Below are 18855 nucleotides of genomic sequence, written 5' to 3'. Positions count from 1 at the left end.
ATAATTATAACAATGAATTTAAAAAAAAAGAAAAGGAAAAAAAAATACACCTGGAAACGATACGTTTAAATTAATTTTATTAATTTTATATTTATTTATTTACTCTATGAAAATACGTTTGGTTTTTTTTTTTTTAAACGTATACCTGAATATCGTACCTTTGAATAGAACCAGATGAATAAATAAAAAAAAAAAAAAAACCGTTAATTCGTAAAATGATAAAGCAGTTAAAATTTTTATTATTATTTTTTTTTTTTTTTTTTTAAACACGATTCTGTTACAGATTCTAATTTATTTCTTACATCATCACCGGTTCATTGTTCTCTTTAAATTAAAGGTGTTATAATAAAAAGAGAGAGAGAGAGAGATAGATAGATAGATAGGTAGAGAGAGGGAGAGAGAGAAAGATTAATAACATCACAAATTTAAAACGTTACAATCTTATACTACTACGTTTAATCGTCATTATGCATTTTATCAATACTCATTTGATTGACTATCATCATCATCATTACTATCATTATTATTATCGTGAAACAAACAACAATCGTTGTTATATTCGGCCTCCTCGCGTTATATTCCATCAGTCATTTTTTCATACACCTTCGAAACAAATTAAAAAAAATTAAATTAATTGTGTAATTTTTTTTTATAAGAGATTGTATTTATATATTATAAAAGTGGCAAAAGTCAAGTTCATCCATTTTGTTTTTTTTTTTTTTTTTTTTGCTGAACAATTTCTGTAATAATAATAATATAGATTTCTGAACGTTTGTACTTTGTTTTTTCTTTGTTGCAATATCGTATATATAATCATCATCATCGTCATCGTCATCGTTCATTTTGATTTGATTCGTTCGAAAGTTTTTTTAAAAAAAATTTTGCAAATGTAATTGTCCCTAATATTATTATTATCCACCATTAAACACGACAAGGCTACTTGTCGGGGTTTTTAAGTATTTATCCGAGGTTTCTACCCGATTCCTTAGGGACAAATACTCGAATTTCGGTGGTGCCACTTATTATAAGATAGCACCACATCAATTCTTGAAGGTCTTCCTGAGTCCATCTTTATTCGATGGGAACGATTTGTCTCCTGAACTGGGCTCCAGTGACTAACATCTTTGGAGTGGCCAGGGTCAGAAGCAGTGAAATTCACGTTCTCGTCGAGCTGCCTCAGGTCGACAGTAGAACAAGATTTTGTTTTTGGTTCTTACATTGTCTTGTTCTCATTTTTTTTTTTTTTTTTTTTTTTGCTCTTTTTAAGCCAACGGCACGTGGCGTTCTCAAACGGTCACCCATCCAAGTTTGCACCACGCCCGATGCTGCTTAACTTCGGTGATCGTACGGGAACCGGTGTGACCAGCACGGTATGGCCGTTGACTATATTATTATTATTATTAATTTTTTATTATTAGGCAAAAAAAAAATCTATTTTGGTTGTTGTTTGTTGTTGTTGTTGTATGAATGAAATTTAAAATTTTATTATTTGTTTAAACAATATTAAGAATTCGATTTGTTTTTTTTTTTGGACTTTGTCACATCTGCCACCAGTGTCGGGATTAAATTTTTTCCATCATTTAAAAAAAAGTATTTTTGACCGTCCGCCATTTTGTTTTATTTACTCTTTCGCAAAAACAAAATAATAATAATAATAATAATAATAATAATAATAATATGTTTTTTATTCAAATCTTTAAAATTTTTATTACTCAATCTTTTTAAAAAAAAAAATTAATTCGTAAACGTATTCAAATCCGTGTTTTATCATTTCAATGAGTTATTACGTAATAAAATAATACGTACATACATAATAATGATAATCACAATGATAATAATAATATTAATAAAATGGCGATGACGATGATGATGACGATGATAAAAAATTTAAATCGTTTAAAAGTTTGCGTTCTGATTAAATTAATTTCGTTTTAAATAAATAGTAATAATAATAATAATATTAGGTCGAAAGATTTACGTGAAGTGATGATGATGATGATGATGATGTCGTAATGAATGAAATTCTGATGATTTCGTTTGCGTAATTAAAAATAAAAATAAAATTTTTTTTTTTTTTTTTTAATTAAATGAAAGGAAGTAAAAAAAAAAACGAACCGGATACGGTCGAATATCCAAGTTCATACCTGAACTTTAAAAAAAAAATGAATTTTCTTATTATCATTATTTAAAATAAATTTTCATCTTCTGCTAATAATGCAAGAGTTCCATTAATTTTTTTTTTTTCTTCATTGTTATTATTGTTTCAGTTAATAATTAAACGCTTTTAAAGTTATTATCATTATTATTACTACTATTGGATTTTTTTTTATTTTGACTTGAATTTAATTACAAGGTTGTACCTTATTTCATTTGATTTATCGATTTTTATTGATTTATATTTTTAAAATGCAGGATTCGTGTTTTGTTATTATTATTATTGGTTTTTTTTTTTACGAGAAACCTTGTTTGATTTGGTTTTCGTTGCGCATATTTATGGTGTCAATTTTTTTCTGGAAAAAAACTATTAAGATAAAAAAATTACGTAATTTTTATTACGTAAAAAAAAAAAATTTGCGGTTTGAAAAATAAAAAGAGAAAAAAAAATGCATAAACTCAACACGTCACGTTTTTACCGCGAGTCAGCCTTACGGCCAATAAATTTTCAATCGATTATATTTATTACGAAAAAAAAAAAAAAAATTTATTTAAAGGAATTTTTTTTTTGTAGGTACGAAACAAACCTGTCGTTGAACCTTAAAAATCATTTTTCGTGTCTTTGACTCGAGGGAAAAAAAAAAAAGCAAACAAAACAACAAAAAATTAAAACGAAAACGTAATTCGAAGTTGTTGTTGTTGTTTTTTTTTTGTTTAGAAATTTAATACGTCACTGATCGAAACCGTAATTTTTTTTTTTTTAAATATTTGTATTCGATGACCTAATACGACTAACATATACCTTAATCGAACCTGAAAATTCTTTTAGCGTTTGAAAAAATGAAAGGCATGTAAAAACCTTAATAAATCGTGTACTTTGGCTAAGATCACAAAAAAAAATACTTTTTAGGTTGTTTTTTTTTGTGACTACGTCATTTCCGGCACCACCATCATCATCATCGTAATCGGGGTTTCAAGTGGGATGACAGAAAATCTCATTACAAAAGTTTACAATTTTTACTTTAACTTCCTCTTTTTCTTTGTCAAATCGATCGATTTGAATTTTTTTATTTCAAAAGTTGGTATTACTGTTTTTAAAAAATTCTTTATTGATGATATATTTAATTATATGATTATCGATAATAAATATTCGTTTTTTGCCATGTAATGCATATAAAATTTTTTAAAAATTTAAAAAAAAGAAAAATGGAGGGAAATGAAATAACTTCCGGTAAATTTCATTTTAATTCGAAATCTTCTCTTATCTCTAATATCTTGTGGTTATTTCAAAAAAAAAAAAAAAAAAAAAAGAAAAACCGTTGGAAAAAACGTAGAAACACGTTTTTAATCTTTGACATTTTGTGAAAATTAATAATATTAGAAAAAAAAATTATTAATATTATCATTATCATTATTATTCCTCATCTCGTTGGGGCGTTATATATATATAATTATCTATATAAGGCATGGGTTTCAGTGATAACAAATAACTACAATAAATATTGTTGTTATTCTGTTTTTTCATTTCCACTTTTTTTTTTGAATTTTTGCAGAGAATAAAAAATACGCCGATTATTATTATTATTATTATTATTATTATTATTATTATTATTATTATTATTATTATTATTATTATTATTATTATTATTGTTTCGAACGCCCCCAGGTAGTCACGACCTTGTTATAAAAAAATTTTTTTTTTTTTTTCTGATAAAAAAGAGGAAACAAAAAAAAAAACGCGATGCGAAGTTTTATATGTCTGTTTCCACGTCGATACGTCCACAATTTCACGTGACTTTTTTCGTTTGTTTGTTTGTTTGCATGTATTTACAAACAAACGACGGAAATATTTAATAATCTTTTTTTAATCGTTAATATACGGATCATCATCATCATCATCATCATCGAGAGGATTATGATTTATGACGTCATTAATTTATTTATTTTCTCATTTTAAACCGTAATTAAAAAATTATAATAATAATAATAATTTTATTGATTTTTTAACGAAAACATAATGTCGGAGCCAGAAGAATTATTATTATTATTTATTTATTTGTTTGTTTGTTTAATTAAAATTTGATCGGGAAGGAGGGATTACGTAAAAAAAAAAAATCTCTTTTGGAAAATTTCGAGTCGTTTGTTTTTTCAATCTCCGGATTTTTCATTAAAAAAACTTTCCTCTATCTTCTTCCCCCCTCCCCCCCGAAACGTACTTTTAAGTTCGCATGTTTCCGTTAGTGATAAGTTTTTATTTTTATTTTTTTCACATCCACTTCCGGTTGTTTAAAATCCCAGTGATAATTTTTTTGAATTTTCGATATGAAGGAACAATATATTGTTAGAGGAAAAGGGAACGGATTTGACCTTGAAATTTGATTTGTTTTTTGAAAATAGGGCACAGATGTGCGATTTGGGGGGGGATGAGGGGGAATTAGGGGGTCAAAAACAAAAAAACTTGCAGCTGCTAAGGCAGATGCAACAGCGCTTATATTTACGCCCCTTCGTTTAAATATGTTTTGACTTCCTTTTCCCTGTAAAATTTCAAAAAAAAAAAAAAAATGAATTAAAATCAATGTGAGTTCTTTAATCAATGATACCCGCGTACCTACATTTTATCCCCTCTCCTCCTCCTCTCCCACCCCTCCGAAAAAAAAAATCTTCTAATCATGACACGTGAATGCCATTGAATCGAAAAAAAAAAAACAATATGGGTGGTACAAAGGTCAAACGATTATAAATTCAATTCCGTTCGAAATGACTTGCGAGAAGAATCAACAAAAAAAAAGAAAAAGGTATCGATATACGCACCCGCACTCGCACACGCACACACGCATTCACGCACGCGATAGAGGCGTATTTAAAAAAAAATGGCGCGAAAAAAAAACGGGAAAATAATTTTTTTTTTCTTTTAAAAGCAAGACTCGAAGGAAATTTTTTTTTTCTTTGTACCGTAAACAAAAAAGTTCACTGATAAGAATGATAAGAGAGAGAGAGAGGGAGGGGGGAAAAATTTCAAATATTTGTACACACGAAAAATAAATAAATAAATAAATAAAAAATTAAATTTTTTTTTATTAAATGAAGAAACGATGACGTGATTCGTGTTTCATCTTAAATTAAAATTTTAACACCTGACGTTGATGATGATGATGATGATGATGTGAAACGTGTGACTGACTGACTGACTGATTTTTTCAAAAGTCACTGAACTGATTATTAATTCGTCAAATGAACGTACCGCGATTTCAAATCATTATTATTATTATTACTAAGACGTGACAATAGAAAAAAAAAAAAAAAGACAAACGAGTGAGTGATAAAAACAAAATCATTTTGTGTGGAAAAACGTTAAAAAGAAAAAAAAATGTCATACGAGGTCATCATTCTTGTGGTGTTCTCTGATTGATCGGAAGTTTTTTGTGTACGTGGCACGAGAAACGTTGACTCCGCTCCTTCTCCTCCGCCTCTCCTCTCCTCCTAAAAAAAAAAAAATTCCAAAAAAAAAAAAAAACCGCAAAACAACCTCGTGAGTGCCCTTTGGATGAAATAACTAAGATACTAACTTTCGAAAAATCATTTTAAAAAATCTCGTATAAATTAAGATTCTCCATCATTCTCCAGCATTCTCCAGAATTCTCCAGTCACGAAATAAAATTATTATTATTTATTTATAAAACATTTAATAACGTTATCTCGTCGCCTCCGTAAAAATCGTTTCTTTTTTTTTTGCAAAATATCGGCGCCAAATTATTCCTGGAGGGATTTTTTTAAAGGTGAAAGTTAAATAATAATAATAATAATAATGATAATAATAATAATGATAATAATAATAATAATAATAATAATGATAATAATAATAATGATAATAATAATAATAATAATAATAATAATAATAAACTGGAATCGGCGTTTTTTTTGCAACATGAAAAAAATTAAATTAAATTAAAATAAAAACATGTTTGCTACATAATTGTCGGCACGTGAACATTGTCAGGTCGTGATAAAAAATTCATCGTAAAAATTTTTGTAATAATTTAAATTTCAATATGGCCGCCGCCTCCTTGTCAAAAATTATTATTATTATTAACATATTTCGTTTATGCCAATTTTTTTTTTTTTTGCTTTTTTTTGTTTTCTGGAATTTGGCAATACGGGGTTGGCTTTGTTAATATAGTTAATTGCCAATATTACTTATGATGATGATGATGATAATGATAATGATGATAATGATGATGATGATGACGATGATGATGATGATGATGATGATGATTTCGTGACATAATTTTAAAATTTTTTTTAAAGAAATTTCTAGAATAATTTTTAGTCAGTGCTTCCGGTTCGTAAATTATTTCAATTTTATCACTCCGAAAACCAGTCGTGGGATCAAACAAACGACGTTAAACGATTTTTAATAATAAAATGTTTGTTGTTGTTGTTGTTCTGTTTGTTTTTCATGGGAAAAAATATTTTATTTGCGTTCGTGCATTTTTGCAATTCCCACCACACCTGAAACTAATAAATTTCTTGAAGGTTTTACGAAGGTTTAATATCCATCGAAGGTACAAAGTTTGTTCGTTTGTTTGTTTGTTAGTTTCCGGCGATGAGGAGATTTTTTAATCGTAACCGTCGTCATTTCATTCCTTTCAGATCGGATCAGATGAGATCAAATTCCGACATGTCTTTTTATAAATAAAATAAAATAGGTCCGACGATTGTTTTAACCTTGAAATTAATTAACAACACGGATTTATTGATAACATTTAAAAACTTTTATTGATAAAATGAAAGGGAAAAATCTCTCTCTCTCTCTCTCTCTCTCTCTTTCTCTCTCTTGCACTCCTTCCTTCATTCCTTCCTATTTAAATGCACATTCAATTGCATTTCCCCCTCCATTTTTTTTTTTTTTAAATGAAAAAGGGCCCTCTTCGAATAATGACGAGGATGACGATGACATATTGAAAAAACTTGTCGTCCTCACTTTTACGACGTGCAACAAACAACAAACACACAACAACAAAAACTTTTTATTATCCCGAGTTTGAAAAAAAAAAAAAAAATTTTTTCGCATCGTAATATTTAACTGGAGATATTATTTCCCGTTTGTTACCAAGATTTTGTTTGTTGTTGTCGTTGTTTATTTATTCATTCGCTCGCTATCTTTTGTTTAATTACGTATCCGACTGCCGGGTTGGATTGTGTTTGTTGTTTTTGTTGTTGTTTTCGTTTTGTACTGATTGAATGACTTTTGGCGCCGTTTTTTTGGGTTCATGTGATTTTTCGACTTTTGATAAACGTAGCCTTTTGTCATTATGACTAAGCGATTACGTACATTTGTATGCTTGATTATGATACTTCATATCATTTTTAAACACGCGAGTAGATGAAAGAACAAAAAAAAAACATGTTTCGGATATGTGAACCGTGTGTCGGTTTCCTGCCCCCCATCCCGCCCCCGCCCTCGCGATAGTTTGTTACGAACAAATCGGTTTTTTTTTTGATTCCGCGGGGAGGGGGAGGGAGTCATAAGATTTCGGTTATGAAAAAACAATTTATCACGCGTGAGTGTTTGTATGTGTGTGTGTGTGTGTGCATCGTCCATCATTTCCAAGAATGAATAATCGTTGCGAAAAAAAAATAAAAACATCGATGTGGCGTGTTTGTTCGTTTGTTTGTTTGTTGGAACCACGTCGAAATCGGATCAATGCCTTTCTAGAGCTGAAAAACCACCGTCAAACGATTCGCCGAAAAGAATTCGCTCTCAATTAACCAATTGATTGTTTCGAAATGTTTTAAATATGGCGCATGGCAGACGAAAGGAGGAAAAAAAAAATGGATGCTAAATATCGCTTACTAAAAAATTATTTCTTTATTTCGAGTGAGAATAATTGTTTATAGCAACAAACTATAAACTATAAAAATGAAACTATATCCAAAAAAAAAAAAAAAATATTGACGTAAATCATAGTTTTCTGACGTTATTAAGAAACAAAAAAAAAAGGCGTTAAGGTGTTTGTTGTCGTTTGTTTGTTGCGTCAAATTTTTTTGTTTCGTAAAAGGTTATTAGTCGACAAAAAAAAAAAAAAAAAAAAAACTGAACGATTGACGTCGTTTGTTTTCCTATTGTCGCGCAAATAACTCCCTCCTTATGGATTTTTTATTTTGCGTTTGTATGTGTGTCATAGAGTAAATAAACATATCGAAACTCTACGGGTGAGGAAATTAAAGGAAGGGAAAAAAAAACGTTTTTGGATTTTTTATTGACACGATTCGACATTTTTTTTTCCCCAATCGAATCGAATTGTTTTAGTAAACATGAAATAAATTCGTGCCACGACTTTTTATCCTTTTACAAGTTGAGTAATATGATGCGAATACGAACATTTTTGTTCGAGGAAAAACTTTTTTTTTTTTTACAAACGAAGCGAAGGGGAAATAGGCTTGTGTGTGCGTGTGCGCGAGTTTGACAAAGGTTATAATAATAAAAATCAGCATTTTACGATTAATAATAATAATAATAATGTAATAAAATTATGTCGTACATATTTGGAATGAATATAATACGCATGTAAACAAGGTACGAGTTTTCTCTCTCTCTCTCTCACGTTGGTATCATTTACCAAATTTTGTAAATGAGAATCGACAAGGTAGCAACGACATAATATAATTTTGTCGTCGTAAGCAGGTGTGCAATTATGTATTTGCTGGAAATTTGTTTGTTTTTGTAAGCGATTTCGAATAGAAAATGATAATAATAATAATAATAACTTAGTCAGTAGAAAAGGGCGCACACGCAGAGTGACATTGACCATTCTGTCGGGTGCCTAAAGAGACACAAAAAAATAGAAATTCATAAGCTAAGCAATAAAAAAAAAAAAAAATTGCTTGGTTGTTATTTTTTTCTGTTTGTTTGTTTGTTTGTTTGTAGGCAAAAACTATAAAAAAAAAAAAAAAAAAATTTAGTGATTTTTTTTTGTAACAACTATCGTTTTTTTTTTTTTTCAATATAAAAACGTTCGAGCGCAAAGTTTAATAATTATAATTTATGACGTGGAACTAGTCTTATTAATTTATTTTAATTTTTTTTTTTTTATTATATACAATCGCGGCAACCTTCTTGTTTATTTATATATTATTTAAATTAATGAATATACTCGTTTGTTTAGATTTTTTTCATATGAAAAAACTCCGCACGAATGTCATAATAATAATAATATTTTTATCCATAAAAAAAAAAAAAAAAAAAAAAATTCATCCGACCGTTTGTTTTGTAGTCTTGCCGATGCAAAACTTGTTTTTTTTTTATTTTATTTTATTTATTTCGGTCATTTAAATTTTAAAGTTTCTTTTTTCCGTTTGTTTGTTTGTTTGTTTGTTTTTAAACGAACAACTTTAAAAAATTTTTGACAACTTTTTTTGTTAAAAAAAAATTAAAGATTTAAAAGTTTTTATTTAATAAAAAAAAAAAATTTTTGATTTCGATTTACTTTTAAACGGATCAATTTTCCATAGAGTAAATAAATTTTTTTTTTTTCACGTTGGTGACACGTCAATTTTACAATGTTTATAAGTTCCGGTCAAAATGATTTAAATCGTACGTAAAAAAAAGAAAAAAAAATATTAATTTAAACGAACCATTACGAGACAAACAAACAAACAATTAACAAACGATTGTTCGTAATTTTTTTTTGTTTGTTTATGGAGAATTCATCCAAAAACTTTTTTAAATAATGAAAAGAACGAGAGAGGAAAAAAAAATGGTGGAAGAGTTTGAAAGAAAGAAAGAAAGACTTTATCTAAACGGTTTTCGTTGTTTGTTAGTATATATCGTGTTACAAACCGACAAAAATAATTTTGTGGTTGTTTTTAACTGTCGGCGTTTGTTTAATAAACATAAAAAAATTTTTAATTATCGAAGAAAAAAAAATTATTGTTATTATTGAAAAAAAAAAAGAGAGGAAGTTAATAAAGAAGATTATTTTGCAAAAGGAAAAAAATTGTTTTGTTGTCGTGGCGGAAGTCGTTTGTTGTTTGTACGCCATTATTAATTTATATATATATATGTATTTAAAAAAATTTTTTTTTATCTTTTCTGCTGTCGTTTCGAGTTGATTTCACAAACTAAAAATTACGACAGATTTTCGTTTTTCTTCATCTATTTATTATTATTATTATTTAATTTAAATATTTACTCATGTCACTACTTTTTTACTGATAATTCTTTTGTGTTGTCGGTTGTTGTCGGTTGTTGTTGTTGTTATTAATCATCTTTTTTTTTTTTTATCTGATAATAAATAAATAATTGAGAACGCACGTGCTGGAATTTACCGTTTGTTTTACTTTTTCAATTTTTTTTTTTTTTTCAAATTTATTATTATTATTATTAATAAATAACAATTTCCGATTTAGGGATAAATAAGGAGTTTAACGTTTTTCCCCCTTCACTTCCGGTTTATTCTCATCATTTCGCGTGATGCATTTTTGTTTGTACGAACTCGTAGTTTTATTATCTTAGATAAATGTTATCGATTACTACTACTAATTTTTTGGTAGTTTTGTTTGTTTGTTTGTTTGTTTGTCGATTGATTTTTTTTTACGTGTCATTAGTCGAAGTGAAATCGATGATTGAACAATGATAAAAATTTTGTTTGTTTTCTTTTCTTTTTCCTATTTGTAACTTTCCATGGAATTTTTTTTTATAAACTGGAATCGATTTTGTGTTTAAAACAAATATGGAGATAATAAATTAAAATGAAAGGTGAGAAAAAATATAAGGAAACATGGTTTCCCCCCACTTTTCGAACCTTAAACAAAGAACCTCTGGAACGTCAAATCTTACGTAATAGTTTTTAAAAAAATCTATAGATAGCAGCACGACCGGTAATTTTTTTTATAAACAAACGTCTTACTTTTCGTCTTAAAGGAAACGTATAAAAAAATTTTGTTTTGTTTGTTTGTTTGCTGCTCTTGTTTGTATACGTTTGTTATTAAATCGATTTCATACACGCACACACACACGCACCTGAGTTTTACATTTTTTAAAAAAAAATTATTCGAATGCCAAAGAGTTGTGAATGACCATCGTTGCTTAAACCTAACGAAAAATATCGAAAAAATCGATTAATCGATCTATCGAACTTTTTTTTTTTTTGGTTGGTGTAGTTTGTGGTAGCCTTGTTTCTTTCACCGTCATTAAAAAAAAAAACTTTCATTTGATCGTAAAAAAAAAACAACAACAACCGACAACAAACGAGACAACACTTTCTTTTTTTTTTTTCTTCTTTTGTCTTGACCTGGGCTAATGTAATTTTAATTTTTTTGTATTCGATTTTGAAAAAAAAAAACAATGGCGGATTATTTCCCTTTTAATAATAATAATAATGATAAATAACGCTTTGAGTAAATTAAACAAGAAGAAAAAGAAGAAGAAAAAATCGAAAGTTTTTCTTTGTTAAAAAAAAATTATGTTTGTAACGTTTTTCGTTTGTTTTTTCCATTTTTTTTTTTTGGAATGGACATAAAAAAATTTGAGTTTGTGTGGGTGGATGGTTAAAAATTTTAGGTTTGATGACATGTACAAAAAAAAGATTTCAGGTATTTTGCCCAACGATAAAAAAGAAAGAAAAAAAGAATCGGACGAGACAGAGAACCGGAGGAGAAGAAGAAGGAAAAAAAAAAAATGTTTGTTGTTTGTTGTACGTTCCCGTTGGATTTTTAAACTCTTAAAGAAAGTTAAAATTGATTTTATTTTAAAAACACAAAGACTTTTAAAAATATCGTGGGAGAAAGCCTCCGGGTTTAAATTTCCAGCATGTGTGCCAGATTGTCCAGATTGAAAACGATGAGAGAAAGAGAGAGAGAGAGAGAGAGAGAGAGGGAGAGGGAGAGAGCAAATGGTATACACGATAACTTGAAAAATAAAAAAAAAAATTTTTTTTTTTCAACCTGTACACAAGGGTTTCGTTTCAATGTTTTTTTCACATGCGATAAACATAAGAATTTTTTTTTTCCCGTCTGCGTCCACGTCGGATTTTTAAAATAATACACGATTTTCTCCTGATGAAAAATGCAAAAGTAAAAAAATATTAAAATTATTTTACTTCGATTGTCGTTTCGTTCGTCAAACTTGCCTCTTTCTTTTTTCTTCTTCTTTTTCTTTTTCTTCTTCCACGTTTTTATTTAAAAAAAAAAATAAATAAATAAATAAGAATCGGAATCGATCCCAGGAGGTGTTTAAAAAAAAAAAAAAAAAACTTTGGTAAATGCATCTCGAACGAAGAAAAAAAAATTTACAAAAAAAAAAAAAAAAAAAAAAAAACGACGTGTAAATAGACGCATAATTTTTTTTTTTTTTTTTTAAACGGATATACCGTGGAAAGAAAAATACATAAATATATATATTTTTTTTTACGATCCAACAACGCGTTTATGGTGAATAAGAAAAAGAAAAAGAAAAAAATTTTTTTTTCAAACGCCGTGATAATTGGATGGTTCGATGCATAAATTTTAATTTTTTTTTTTTTTTTTTATTATTGAATGAGTTTGAAATGATTAAGTTCAAGGGGGGTCAAAGGTTCAGCAGGTTCCATCATTCAAGGTACGAAAAAAAAAATAGAAAAAAAAAAAAAATTGTTAGCAGTGGAAAGAAAGAAAAAAACGACGAGACGAGTCCGAAGATGATTTCATTCCATCGTCTGGTCCAAAAAAAAAAAAAAAAATTTCTCATTATCGTTTTTTTTTTTTTTTTTCCATGAGAAAAATTTATTATTATTATTATCATCATCATTATTATTATTATTCGTTGTTTAAACATATTCAAAACGTCATTTCCGTTTTATTAATCGGCCATTTTTATACACATATATACATAGTTAAAAATTATTTTTCCACGTTTTTTTTTTTTTTTTTTTTTAAATAATTTAAAATAAAAATTAATAAGGAATACTCGTTTGTTGTTGTTTGTTGTTGTTGTTGTTTGTCGTCGTCGTAAGAATTTCATTGTTGATTTTCTTCTGCTTTATTATTACGTAATTATTATGTTAAAACGTTTGAGGTGTAATTATGCCCGAAGGAAGGATTCTAACCTCATTATATCAACTTTAAAATTTAGTTAATGCAGGTTAGCCACCATAATCATTTTTTTTTTCTATGTTTCAAATCACGATCGGTTAGATTGAAAAAAAAACAGGTAGTGGCAGGAGTAGTAGTGGCAATAGTAGTAGGTAGTTATTTGGGGTGCGGAAAAAAGTAGTTAATTGAAACTTTGAATCTTTTTTTTCTCTTTTCTTCTCTCGTCTTTTCTCGTATGGTTTTTTTTTTATCCTTTTCGAAATCTGTATAAAAAGTCTAATTCCACTGCTGCAGCGAAACCCTCCTCCGTTTCCCCCTCTCTCCCTCTCATCCTTTCGAAAGTTTCAGGTTCGAAAAAGTTAAAAATGTAATATTTGTGAAAAGAATAAAAAAGATTTTTTTTAAAAAAAAAAAAAAAACTAATTGTAAAAAAAAAAATAAAAAAGTTTAGTTTTCTAGTCCCACGCCTTGACCACACAGAAAAATTTTTTGTCTTTTTTTTTTTTTTTCTTCGATCACGATTTTAGCAGTTTGTCTCTGGAAAATTATCAACTCGTGCAAGTAGAAAAAAAAAAAACTTTTTTTTTTTTTTTTTTTTTTTTTACGTGTATGCAATTTTAACAATTTTTTTTTTTTTTTTTTTTAAATTCGTATCAACTCTAATGCCACGTTTTTATGTAATCGTTTTGATAATGCAAGTTTAAAAAAAGAAAGAAAAAAAAGAAAAAACGTAACGTAATTTAGTCATTAACGCTAACAGTAAAAAAATTACCGAGGGGGGCGGCGGCAACGACGGTAACGGAAATGATTTCCGTCGGAATTTTGGTGAAGGGGGAGGGGAAGAGGGGGTGCAAAAACACATCAAACCGAATTAATTTATTAATTTAAATATTTTAATAAGCGTATACGTAAGGTACAGGTTCGGATTTAAATAATAATAATAATAAATTCGAAAAAATTATTTTTATTTTTAATTTTTGTGCAAAGTCATCCCGATGTGTAAGTATCTCGTTAAGGGATCCACAAATATGGTTCCCTCGCCCCCCATTTAAATATTTAAAAATTATTTTAAGCTCTTCCGCTTTTGAAAAGAAAAAAAGGAAAGAAAAAGTGAATTCAAAGGAATCGATCGGGTTATTTTTATGTCGTGGTAGGAAAAAAAATAAAAAAAAAATATTTAAGAGTCGTGTTTGAATGTATAAATACACGTTTAAATTTCAGGTGGTCGTTTCCTGACTATCTGGCAACATCGCATATCCAGATTGAATTTCTTCAGGTAGTAAACACACACACACACATATTCTTCTTCTTCTTCTTCGAATCCTTTATTTAAACAAAGGTCATCATCATGTGCAAAGGAATCGTTTTCAATTTTTTATTTATTTATTTATTCTCAAATCCTTTTTTCCTTTCTTTCTTTCTTTCTCTATTATTATTATTAGTACCATCATCATCATTATTATTATCGTTGAGAGAGACAAAGGAAAATATCCCCTAGGAATGGATGAATTATTTATCCGATAATGATGATGATGATTAAAAATTTTTTGTTTAAATCTTGTAAGAATTTATTATTATTATTATTATTATTATTATTATTATTATTATTATTTGTTCAATTATCGTTTTAAATATCCGTTTTTTTTTCTTTTAAATAAAGAAAAAATGGCTTTAAGTAATAATAATAATAATGATAATGATAATAATTATTTTTATTGAATTAATTTCGTGGTTTTTTTTTTACGTAACGTAAGTTAATTAATTTTTTTTTTTTTACCACCACCCCTAGGCGTTCGAAAGAGAAAGACAGAGAGAGAAAGAGAGAGTTTTGTAAAATAATAATAATAATAATAATAATAATAATAATAATAATAATAATAACTAATAAATTATTTATTTATTAAAAAAATAAGGAGTAGAAAGGAGTTGCGTTGTAAAATTTTTGCAAATTTACTACTCAATTGTTTTTGTCGAAAAAAACAAATGACGATGAATTTTATTTTTGTTATTATTATTATTATTATTATTATTATTATTAGATTTTTCCAGAAAATTAATTCCAGACTTATCACATTAGATTTTTCCAAAAAAGGAAATATCAAACAAGGAGTCCGTAGGTCAACTTGAATTTATCGTTAACCAAATAAAAGCAAAACATGTCGATTGAGTTTATGAAATGAAATTGAATTGGGTTGTGCAACCGGAATTTTCCAGACTTCATTAAAAATCTCAGTTTAAAAAAAATTAAAATTCCCGAATTTTCCCTCCGGGAGAAAATTCCGGGCGCGTTATTACAAAATTTAAAATTTGCAAAAATATCAAAACCCTTGAATTTTTTTTAGTTAACGGTAAAAATATTTAAAGAGTAACAAAACGATTTCTCGATCGAAAAAAATATTTCTGGAATTTCCTTCTCCAGATGACTATCCCGATTCTCCAGGGATTTCTTCTTTTTTTTTTTTTTTAAATTTAAAACTTGTTCCCGTGACGAAATTTCTTCTTTTTTTTTGTTTTGTTTTGCCTAAAAATTTCTCTTCTTTCGTCTGTAGCGATTGTTGTTGTTGTGATTATTGTCGTCATCGTCGTCTTACGACTTCCAGACCGACTTTAAACCGTAATCATTATCATTATTATTATCATTATTATTATTAATGATTCGATAGGATTTTTAAAAAAAAATTCTTTAAGGTCGTTGATACTAAATTAATTATGTGTCTACCGGGAGGCAGGATTAGGCTTAACGAGAGGTTTTATCAGGTTTCGATAGATTTAAAAAGAGAAAAAAAATTAAAACAGAGATCACGTGACCAATAAATAACAATAATAATAATAATATTTAAATTAAAAAAATTTTTTTTTTTTTTTTTAAATTCGCCGTAAGTTAAACGCGTTCGAATTTGTAAAATTCATTTCGAAAAATGAAAAATTAATTTCCAATTCGGGAAATTGATTGATTGATTTTTATCATTATTATTAAAAAAAAATGGCGTCCAAAATTAATTCGGGTTTAAATATATATTAAAAATCTAACAACAATTGAACGGAAGACTGTTTTTCTTTTTCAACTATTTTTTTTTCTAAAATTTTTTTATCATCATCCTCCGACACGGATTCCCGTAGGAACGATTCCGATAATTGTGCTAAAAGATCGTTAAACATTTTACCGTTCATGTTTCCGGCGAGATATTTCAAAAATAACCATTCTCCATAGCTGACGTTGTGTAAAACGGTCGTCAAATGTAATTTGTTCAATTTCGAAAAGGCGGTGAATTTAAATACGTAGTCGTTAAACGAAACTGAATTTTTCATGAAAAACGATACGATCCGCCATATTAATACGAAAACCTGGAAGAAAAATCCGTTGTTATCATCATCATTATTAATTATCGTTACGATTGATTTTATAGAAGACTCACGGAAAGGATGAAGAGTATCAAATACCAAAACCATAAAACAATAAAAATTTTTTCATTGACTATGTTCAAAGCCATTATGCACATAATGTCGTGGAATTGTACGGAACCGGAAGGACCGAATTTTTGAAAAGAACATTTTGTCACTTTTGGAAAAATCACATCGAGAGGATTGAATTCGTCATTTTTTACATCCCAATAAATTTGTTTTCCCAAATTCCAAAATTTATAACCTAAAAATCTTTATAAAAAAATTTGAAATTTTTTTTGAAAATTTTTCATTTAAAAAAAAAAAATAAAACAAAATGGCGTCCGTTTACTCACACGTTTGTTAAATATATTTGTAATATTAAATTTATTAAATTTAATAATTCGCAAAAAATCAAATAACCAGACCACGATCTGTTTACGTATAATCTATTTTTCAATTGATTTTGAATCTTGAAACAAACAAAAAAAAACAATAAAAATAAAAATTATTAGAAAATTTGGTGGGAGGGAGGTTTTAGAAGTACAAATCTTACATCCCTACCCTTTCTATCCTCTATCTTCAACCCCCTCACTTCCTAAACCTCATCGTGAATAACCCTTCAAAATTATTTTTTTTTTCATTCGTTTGTGGGGGTTTGTTATTGTCAATTTGCATTCATGTACTAACCCAAAATGTCACCGAGTTGAGAGTCATGGGTTCAAATCCTGGGAGTGGGAGTTTAATTTAAGGTCGTCCGAACAATGGGATGAGTGATCTAGTACCCTTTCGAGGCATTGGGGATGCGTCGAACCTTGTTCGAGGGTCTGAAACTGGGTACTTGATCCAAATGGGAAAATTACGGAGCTACGTGAGATGTGAAAGAAAGAGAGATGATAGATTAACGGGATTTGCGATCCCAGTCATCCCTCTCCCTCTCCGGAAACTTTCAAACTCTGCGGAATAAGCAGGAACGATGGTAACAGATCGGGTAATTGTCTCTCGAAGGGTAAAAAGAAGAAGTAGCGGGATCTTTCTCAGGTGGAGTTCCTCCCATCGCAAGTGTGAACCTGATAGTTCTGGTTCAGGAGGGGGTTGAGGATGAAATGAGAGTTAAAATCCTTCCAGGAAAACACGTCCAGGAGTTTTAGTCAAGTATCGGTTTCGGCCAAGTCTCACACCCTCCTTGCTACCGGTGGGGAGGTAGGGAGGTTTAGCAAAAAAAAGAGATGAAAACGATTGACTCACGATATGAAAATTTTTTTTTTTTTCTTCCACATTCAACATTTTAATTTCATTTAATCCCAAAATTAATTTTTTCATAATCCCTTTTTCCATTTCTCTCCATATCAAGTGGGGAGTGTAAAAAAAAACAGCTTGAATGAATAAGAAAAAAATAACCCATTGGTAATAAATATGTTTTATTATTTCTTCTCCATCTTTTTGTACGTAAGGACCGACTCCAGGATGTGCGATTTCTCTGCGATCGCAAAAAAAAAAAAAAAAAACTATTATTATAAATTAAATTTCTTTTTTTTTTTTTTTGCAGGTTTCTTCCGCTGTTGAAAAGGAATGAAGGAAGACAAACCTGTTGGAAACGGATCTGTTGTGATGTTTAACGACTGTAAACGTTCCCATGAAAAAACAAAATCTATCGATGACTTTTCCTAATTTGCTGTCGCCGTGTATGCATCTGAAAAACGGTAAGTGAGTAACATTTTATTTTTTTTTTTTGGAGGGTAGGGAAGGAAAAGGGTTGGTTGCGTTTGTTCCGATTGATATGGATTAGTGAATACGTACCTTATGTGTTCTCCAATGTATTCCTGAGAGGATAACAACGCGACACCGATGAGCAATAGCAAAACCGTTGCTCTGTAATGACACTTGAATATTAAATTATCGATGTGCACACGTTTGGGTTTTAAATTGACTAATTTTTGCGATGCTAAACTCCTTGCCAAATTTAACATTTTTTTAAAACAACCACAAACAAACAAACGAACAATCCGACATGAGACAACAACCGAGGGGGAAAACTGTGCGAAACGAAAATTTTTAACCGTTTAACTTACTCGATCGATAAAGAAGTAAATAATAATAATAATAATAATAATTTGTTTTCGATCGGCAGTGTCATCCAAAATTTTCTTTTTTTTTTTTTTTTTTTTTTTGTATAAAAAATTTTCCGAGAGGGATTCCCCCTCTCTCGGAAAATGCTCCCCGGTCGTTTTTGATTCGTACGAATTTTTC

At 28.6% G+C, this 18855-nt stretch overlaps 1 protein-coding gene across 1 annotated transcript; it reads right to left on the bottom strand.

Annotated features, from left to right (window-relative positions):
* Nucleotides 1–16242: 16242 nt before the first annotated feature.
* Nucleotides 16243–18575, bottom strand: Phum_PHUM124390 (Innexin inx2, putative; the record flags this gene model as incomplete). Its single annotated transcript, XM_002424220.1, has 6 exons — nucleotides 16243–16569; nucleotides 16641–16878; nucleotides 16962–17077; nucleotides 17854–18085; nucleotides 18194–18298; nucleotides 18406–18575. 6 exons carry the CDS (start codon nucleotides 18573–18575, stop codon nucleotides 16243–16245), a joined length of 1188 nt encoding a protein of 395 aa, XP_002424265.1.
* Between the last annotated feature and the right edge of the window lie 280 nt (nucleotides 18576–18855).

The sequence above is a fragment of the Pediculus humanus genome, genomic scaffold (genome assembly GCF_000006295.1).
Source record: "Pediculus humanus corporis 1103172107471 genomic scaffold, whole genome shotgun sequence".
Lineage (NCBI taxonomy): Eukaryota > Metazoa > Arthropoda > Insecta > Psocodea > Pediculidae > Pediculus > Pediculus humanus.
The sequence above is the reverse complement of the archived record's forward strand: the minus strand, read 5'-3'. Positions and strand labels throughout refer to the sequence as shown.